This window comes from Ahaetulla prasina, chromosome 7 (genome assembly GCF_028640845.1).
Source record: "Ahaetulla prasina isolate Xishuangbanna chromosome 7, ASM2864084v1, whole genome shotgun sequence".
Taxonomy (NCBI): domain Eukaryota; kingdom Metazoa; phylum Chordata; class Lepidosauria; order Squamata; family Colubridae; genus Ahaetulla; species Ahaetulla prasina.
The window spans coordinates 96,200,277-96,209,237 of NC_080545.1; the positions used below are offsets into that span (position 1 = coordinate 96,200,277).

The 8,961-nt window shown below is 44.5% G+C and overlaps 1 protein-coding gene across 2 annotated transcripts in view; it reads left to right on the forward strand.

Annotated features, from left to right (window-relative positions):
- Positions 1-4,812, forward strand: part of PRKCQ (protein kinase C theta) — a 65,212-nt gene extending 60,400 nt beyond the window's left edge. For both annotated transcript variants that reach the window (XM_058190844.1, XM_058190845.1), the window contains one exon: positions 2,569-4,812. In XM_058190844.1, coding sequence (XP_058046827.1) covers positions 2,569-2,724 — 156 coding nt within the window. In that variant the 3' untranslated portion in view covers positions 2,725-4,812. The remainder of the gene's footprint in view (positions 1-2,568) is intronic.
- The last annotated feature ends 4,149 nt before the right edge of the window (positions 4,813-8,961 follow it).

Sequence of the window (8,961 nt, forward strand, 5' to 3'; positions counted from 1 at the left end):
CTAGAATGTGCAGAGATGGATAAACTCACAAAAGAAATCAAAGAAAAAGAGGCTACAGAATATTACAAGGTCTGGTGTAGATGGTATGAATGGTTGGAAAATAGGAAAGATAATGAAAATTGAAGAACAGGGTAAAATCTGTATGTAGATGAAATAAAGAAAATGGAGATGAATGTAGATGAAATGTAGATGAAACAAAGGAAGATAGATAATATAAAAGTAGAATAAGATTGAATTAAAATATGTATAAATAGTAAGAAAGGACCGCTTTGAATAGCTGATAAGAAACAGTGATATGTATACACTGTTTGTCTTGTGTTTTAATGTGTTTAAAATAAAAAACTTTTTATATAAAAAAACTATAATAAAATGTCCATTTCTCCCAAAGAAAGGAGGAAATATTTTTTTTAAAAAAATCTTTTTTCCTCTTTTTAAATTCTAACAATCATCCAATTCATAAGTCAACATTGAATTCCCTCCCCCTACCCATCTCTCGCAAAAGGTCCACAAAAGGCTTCTAATTATACAGTAGATCAAATTCTTGATCTATAATAATTTGTTTCTCCCATGAGGTCCATTAAAACTTGGCTATTGTTGTCAGTTCTACCATCTTTATTAACCATTCCACTACTCTGGGTATCACAGAATTTTTCCCACACTACGCGCATCAAAGTTATGCTGCTGTTTATCATATTTATTTACTGTATATTTATTTATTGGGATTTGTCAAACAAAAACAAGAACAAGAATAAAAGAATAAAAATACAGTGATAGAGACGATAGGCACGTTAGTGCACTTATGCACGCCCCCCCTCTACTGACCACTTAAGTATGAAGTATATATAACAGGGGTCTCCAAACTTGAGAACTTTAAGACTTGTAGGATTTAACTCAGGGGTGAAATCCAGCAGGTTCTGACAGGTTCTGGAGAACCGGTAGTTGAAATGTTGAGCAGTTTGGAGAACCAGTAGCGGAAATTTTGAGTAGTTCAGAGAACTGGCAAATACCACCTCTGGCTGGCCCCAGAGTGGGGTAGGAATGGAGATTTTGCAATATCCTTCCCCCAGGAGTGGGGAGGGAATGGAGATTTTGCAGTATCCTTCCCCTGCCACACCCACCATGCCACACCACACCCACCAAGCCACGCCCACAGAACCGGTAGTAGAAAAATTTGGATTTTCACCACTGCTTTAACTCCCACAATTCCCCAGCCAACCATGCTGGCTGAGGAATTCTGGGAGTTGAAGTCCCCAAGTCCTAAAATTGCCAAGTTTGAAAACCTGGCTGAGGAATTCTGGGAGTTGAAGTCCCCAAGTCCTAAAGTTGCCAAGTTTGGAGACCCCTGATATATAAACCATAAAACAGTGGGTGTGCTCTTTCTATTGATGGACCCTACAGCCTGTTCAAAGCAGCTCCTTTATTGTTGAGATGATAGCTTCATTGTTGAAATGGTTTGGAAAATGTTCTTCCATGTCCTTTGTGGCCTTCAAAGGCTGCACAAATGGAAATGCTTGGAAATGCTATCCAACCCAAGAAGAAGCATTGACCGAGGATAATTTAAATTCTATTCTATTCTCTAGTCTTCTCTGTATTCTATTCTAGTCTATTCTCTATTCTATAATATTCTATTCTATTCTCTATTCTTCTCTATTTTCTACTCTACTCTACTACTATTCTATTCTATTCTATTCTGTTCTGTTCTGTTCTGTTCTGTTCTGTTCTATTCTCTTTTCTTCTCTATATTCTGTTCTGTTCTCTATTGTTTATTTTCTACTCTACTCTACTCTACTCTACTCCTATTCTATTCTATTCTATTCTATTCTATTCTATTCTCTATTCTTCTCTATTTTCTACTCTACTCTATTTCCTATTCTATTCTATTCTATAATATTCTATTCTGTTCTCTATTCTGTTCTATTTTCTACTCTACTCTACTCCTATTCTATTCTATTCTATTCTATTCTATTCTATTCTCTATTCTTCTCCATATTCTATTCTGTTCTCTATTGTTTATTTTCTACTCTACTCTACTCCTATTCTATTCTCTATTCTTCTCTATCTTCTACTCTGCTCTACTCTACTCTATTCCTATTCCATTCCATTCCATTCCATTCCATTCTATTCTATTCTCTATTCTTCTCTATTTTCTACTCTTCGCTACTCTACTCTACTATTTCTATTCTATTCCTATTCTATTCTATTCTCTCTATATTCTATTCTAGTCTCTATTCTTTCTATTCTATTATGTTCTGTTCTATTCTATTCTATTCTATTCTATTCTTTACTCTACTCTACTTTATTCTTTGTGTTCTTAGAGTGGCTGTATCTTCTTTTTAAAGTCCTCATGGTGGAAGACTTTCTACATTTCTCTCCAGAAATTATGTGACACAAGGACACAGGCTACAGCCCTTTTTCCAATCCTGTCTTTTTTTGGGGGGGGGGAAGCTGAGAGGCTTCAACTTCCAATAAATCCTCCCTCTTTATTGGCTGCTCGAAAGGAGTTTTCTCCTTTGTCTGGATCTAATTTTCTCTCTCTCTCTCTCTCTCTCTCTCTTTCTCTCTTGAAAGAAATCGCCAGGGGATTGCAGCAACTTCGACAAGGAATTTCTCAACGAAAATCCCCGACTCTCCGTTGGAGACCGGACCCTCATCAACAGTATGGACCAAAACATGTTTAGGACTTTTTCGTTTACCAACCCCATCATGGAGAAATTGCTATCCTGAGGGAGGACCTACGAAAGCGGCCTCCTTAAGCACCTGGTGATATCAGCTCAGCCAGGGGTCGGAGACTGCCAGTGCTGGCTTGCACCTCTGTCTACATCTTTCCTGCTCTGAACTTGCAACTTTTGAGAGTGCAAAAATTGCTGAGGTCCTTTCATACCGTGTCTTCTCATTCACTGGGCAACCAGGAGGATGGGAGGACCTGCTTTCAGGTGAAGACTTGAAGTGACTCCCTGTTTCTGACCCAGCTCCCCAAACACGACAAACCTTCTGCAGTGAACTTAAAAGATTCCTGTATTAGGAATGCCGGCAGACTGTTGTGATCCAGGCCCAAGTAGGTAGTAATAAACTTAGTCCCTCTGGAAAAACAAACTTTATTCGAACAGATGGGAATTACTTCGTTCCCAGCATCGTTCAACTCAAAGTAAAACAAATGCCTCCCAACACAAATTCCTCAGTTATCTCACAAACCTTAGTCCAATTAGGCAAACTGCTAAAGACTCTTCCTGGCAAATGTCCAGAAGCCACAAAAACAAAGATGTACACGAAGCAAAGGACGAAGCAGAAGATGCAGCTACAACGTTGTTTTCCGGCAAAGCTGAAACACCAGTGCTGGTCTGTTTTAAGCCTTATGGGAGGGGCCAATCATCTCCTGGCCTTATTCCCGAGTTGTCCTCTCTGCTTGAGCTGCTCTTGCCTTCTGGCAGCTCTTCTCATGCGTGCATTAGGAACAAGCTCCTCCTCTTCCTCTGCCTCACTGCTTCCTTCCCCAGAACCGGCCCATAGATTTCCACTGCTCTCCTCTCCTTTGCCTTCTGCACAGCTTTGCATCAGGCACTGGACCCAGCTGTTCCTCCTCTTCTTCATCAGCCACCTCCAGACCTGCGGGCTGTTGACACTCCCTCTGAGGGCTGACTGACAGCCCAGGCTCCGCCTCTGTCTCTCTCTCTGACAGCTCAATTCCCTCTTCCCCTTCAGAGCTCTCAGGTTGCCTGATTCCCACGGCTCCTTCTCCTCATCCGATTCGGAAGTTGGAGGGGCCGCTGGCCAACAGGCCACAACACCCCCAAGACTGGAATTACAATTGCACAAGCTTTTTCAAGACAACTACTGTAGAGTTTTGACATGCTGCAACCTATTATCCTTCTCGGTTGTAATGTTTCTGGTCCCCTGATTCCAACATCAGATGCTGGGAAATCTTTGGCGAACACTTCTCCAAGGCCAAGGATGCTACAGATACTCCTCAACTTACAATCATTCGTTTAGTGACCATTCGAAGTTACAACAACACTGGAAAAAGTGACTTGTGACCGATTTTCACACTGACGACCATTGCAACATCCCCATGATCAAATTGCTCATATTTATGGCGGTTGCAATGTCCAAGAGTCATATAATAATCTTTTGCGAACTTCTGACGAGCAAAGTTAATGGGGAAGCCAGATTCACTTAATGACTTTGTTACTAATTACTGCAATGTTTCCCTTAATGGCTGTGGCAAAAAAAAAAAAAAAGGTCGTAAAATGGAGCAAAACTCCTTTAACCACTGTCTTGCTTAGCAATGGAAATTTTGGGCTCGGTTGTGGTCGTAAGTCGAGGACTACCTGTAATCTATAATTTCTTCTTCTGCACGAGACGATTCAGAATGATGACATTTATGAAATATGGTTCTACAGCAGGTAATAGCATACAGGTAGTCCTCGAACTTACAACGGTTCATTTAGTGACCGTTCAAAGTCACGTCACTGAAAAAAAGTGACCTATGACCATTTGTCACACGTAGCGACCATTGCAGCAACCCCATGGTCACGGGATCAAAATTCAGACACTTGGCAACTGACTCGTACTTACGACGGTTGCAGTGTCCCGGAGTCACGTGATCCCCTTTTTACGACCTTCTGACAAGCAAAGTCAACAGGGAAGCCTCTGTTTCACTTAACAACCAATATTCCTAACTGTACAACTGCGATGATTCACTTAACAACTGTGGCAAGAAAGGTGGTAAAATGGGACAAAACTCACTTAACAGCTGTCTCACTTAGCAACAGAAAGGTGGGGCTCGATTGTGGTTGTACGTTGAGGACCGGCTCTAAATGCCCCGGGGGGGGGGTCAACATTTTATATTTTATTTTATTAAAATCCAAAGACTGTATTTTTAAAACACCATCGTTATTGGAACTGTGGTGTCGCAACGGTTAGAATGCAGTATGCAGATTTGGTATTCAGCCGGTTCAAGCGAACCGGTAGCGGAAATCACAGGTGGGTCCAGCTCTATGCCGTCCTATTTAGACACATTTTTGAGGCCAGGCGCATGTGCATGAGACGTGCGCTCACATTTGCAAACCAGTAGAGAAAGTAAGTGAATACCACCCCTGGCAATATGGCAGACTAATTCTGCCGAATGCCAGCAGTTCGATTGTCACCGGTGCAAGGGTGACACTCCGCTTTCCATCCTTCCGCAAAATGCGGACCCGGATTGTTGGGAGCAATAGGCCGATTCCGTAAACCGCTTAGAGAGGGCTGCAAAGCACTGTGAAGCGGTATATAAGTCTAAAGGGCTAGGCCTGTCTCCACCCTACTTCGAAGTTCACAGAAATAATAATTTAAAAAAAAAAAGGTTCCAAAAAAGGTGTTTCTTGCCATTTTCTAATTTTGCACGCCATTCTTCTGAAAAACCTACAGGCAGATTTTTCTCTCCCTGGAAAAATTCTCAGCAACCACGTTTCGTTTCCCAAAAGTTCTTTCTCTCCCCCAGTTTTTGCAAATCTGCGGAACCCGCTCTCTGTTTTCTCCCACTGGAAAAAAAGGGCAGGCCTTCTTTGAATCTCTTATGTGGGATTCCTTTGAAGGACTGTAATTTCACCTTATAGGAGCCGAGGTGGCACAGTGGTTAGAGTGCAGTAACCGCAGGCTACTTCAAGCTGACTGCTAGCTGCAGGTCGGCAGTTCAAATCTCAGCAGGCTCCAGGTTGACTCAGCCTTCCATCCTTCCGAGGTGGGTAAAATGAGGATCCAGATTGTTGGGGGGCAACAGGCCGACTCTGTAAACCGCTTAGAGAGGGCTATAAAAGCCCTGCAAAGCGGTATATAAGTCTAAGGGCTATTGCTATCTCCTGTATCCGCTGTTTTTTCCTTTGGCGGCTAGAAAAACTGGATTGCGGTGTTTTTGAGTTGTGAATATGGATTGGTTTATTTTTCCTCCAAATTAAAAATGATCACTGGTGATGTTTGTACAGTGTAATAAAAAAAAAACAGTCATCCATTAAAAACCAGTATGGTGAATTATTTTCTGTACAATTTTGACACCTAGTGCTTTCAACTCTCTCGACCCAGAGTTTGCCTTCCAGTTCATTCTGTTTGTTATGCTTCCATGCGCCAATGGAGGATTTTGGGATCGTTGTAAATCAGCTTGAGTAAACACGAGCATATCCCTCTGTGCAGCTAGTCCTCGACTTGTAACAGTTCGTTTAGTGACTGAAGTTACGAAGGCACCGAAAAACGTGCCTTATGTCCATTTTTCACACTACCGTGGTACCTCCGTGGTTCATCTCCTTTTAATGACCCCCATAATCTCTTGCAGGGTGAAGTCAGGGCAACTAAATGGAGTTGAGTTTTTACTGGCCGGATGCTCTTCCTGTCGCCAATGCAGAGTTGTTGTTTTTTTTTCAGCAGATTTATTCTCATTGTGCCCTCAGAGAGAAATAACTGCCTCTACTTAGGATTGAACTCACAGTCTCCTGATTGTGAGGCGAGAGCTCCACCTCTAGGCCACGGCACCACTCCTGGCATCTTCACGGTTGCGTGGTCAAAATTCAGAGTCCTTAGCTATTGACTCATATTTATGATGGTTGCAATATTTTGGGTTTAGCTTTGGTAACCTTCTGATAAACCAAATCAATGGGGAAGCCAGATTCACTTAACAACCGTGTTGCTAACTTAACAACGGCAGTGAGATGTACAATGGGGCAAAATTCACTTAACAGCGGTCTCGCTTAGCAACAGAACTTTTGGGCTCCAATGGTGGTAAGTGAAGGACTGTGTTGTGTCTCGTCCGATCTCACCGCAGCCGGGGCCTTCTTATCTGCTTCCGAACGCTGAGGAATGTTCTAGTATGCCTCCCGGCCCCAGCCCTGGCTCCATGCACAGACAGGCTGAAGAGGAGGAAGTATCTCCAGCCCCCAGCTTTGGCTCCATGCCCAGGCAAACGGAGCAACTAGACCCCTCCCCCACAGCATGTGAGCCTGAGGAATGTGAATTACCAACAGCTGGAGCCTGGAGAGATCCTCGCTTCAGGAGAATTGATAAGCGGCGTCAACAGAAGGAAGGGAGGGGCAGGCCGGAATAAGTGCTGAGTCATGGAACCACACCCCATGGCCTATATAAAGGACCTGCTTTCTGGCATTCTCTGAGTCAGGCAAAGTCTAAACATATCTTGCTGAAGTCACTTTCTGGTCTCCTGCCTGCCCTGAGGACTTTGCTAGGACTTTGGCAGAGCTGCAGAGGCACGCCTGATTCGGATTTCCCTGACCCGGCCGTCAGCGGAGGATGGGACACGACAGACTACTTGTAGTTTAGTAAAGAGACTTGAACCTTCATGCCCTTGTCTGCTTTGCTGAGACAGGATACTCTCCATATTATCAACTACTCGGCTACTTCTGATAAGGTGGCTGTCGAGTAGCAGGCATCATGCGGCATCCATCATGTGGTTTCCGGCTGACTCGCTGCTTAGCAAAACCACAAATGCCGTTGCAGCGCACCGTATTTCTGTTCAATGCAGTGGCTTGCCCTACATTTTGGCATCGGTGGTTGTAGAGGTGTGATTGAAATGAATCTCACGTCATTTTCCCTTAACTCTGCTGCCAGTGACACAGTCAGGTCTGCAAGCAATCGGTGCGTTGTAACCTCCGTAAATGGCTTTATCGTGCAAGGGGGAGAATAGAGAGCCGGGTTGGTCTAGTAGTGGTTAAGGCACCAAGCTAGAAGGAGGGAAACTGTGGGTTAGAGTCCCGCCTGAAGCATGAAAGCCAGCTGGGTGACTTTGGAGTTTGGACCAATCAGGAGGAGGAGGAGAAGAAGGAGACGAGGAGGAGGAGGAGGAGGGGGAGGAGGAGGAGGAGGAGAAGGAGAAGGAGGGGGAAGAGGAGGAGGAGGAGGAGGAGAAGGAGGGGAAGAGGAGGAGGAGGAGGAGGAGGAGGAAGAAGGAGAAGAGGAGGAGGAGGAGGAGAGGAGGAGGAGGAGGAGGAGGAGGAGGGGAGGAGGAGGAGGAGGAGGGAAGAGGAGGAGGAGAAGAAGGAGGAGGAAGAGGAGGAGGAGGAAGGAGAAGGAGGGGAAGAGGAGGGGAGGGGAAGGAGGAAGAGGAGGAGGAGGAGGAGGAGGAGAAGGAGGAGGAGGAGGAGGAGGAGGAGAAGGAGGGGAAGAGGAGGAGGAGGAGGGAGGAGGAGGAGGAGGGAGGAGGAGGAGGAGAAGAAGGAGAAGGAGGGAGGAGGAGGAGGAGGAGGAGGAGGAGAAGGAGGGGAAGAGGAGGAGGAGGAGAAGGAGAAGGAGGGGAGGAGGAGGAGAAGGAGGAAGGAGGAGGAGGAGGAGAAGGAGAAGGAGAAGGAGGGGAAGAGGAGGAGGAGGAGAAGGAGAAGGAGGGGGAAGAGGAGGAGGAGGAGAAGGAGAAGGAGGGGGAAGAGGAGGAGGAGAAGAAGGAGGAGGAGGGGGAGGAGGGGGAGGAAGACAATGACTGTGGGGTCCTTAGTTCTCTCTAAGCATGGTTGTTTTCTTGCAGACGTTTCATGACCCAACTAGGTAACATCATCAGTGCTTGAAGAGAGAGGGGACTTCAGGGACAGGGAGGAGGATTGTGGGGTCTTTGATGCATGCGCTGGCTGAGGAATTCTGGGAGTTGAAGTCCACAAGTCGTAAAGTTGCCAAGGTTGAGACCCCTGCTCTGGCAGGTCCAACAGAGAGAAATACAGTCCGCTAGTGCCTCCTAGTGGTCAACTGTGAATAAAAAAAACTGGCATAATAGTTTTGATTTTAATTTGGGGTTTTATTGATATTTTTAAAATTTTTAAATTCAAATTCTTAAATTATCAGCCTTTTGCAATTTGTTACGTTTTAATTCTTGGTTTTTAATTGTATATATCCTGTGTCTTATCTCTGGCTGTACACCGCCCTGAGTCCTTCGGGAGAAGGGCGGTATAAAAATTTAATAAATAAATAAATAAAATAAAATAATAAAAACCATAGTAGTAC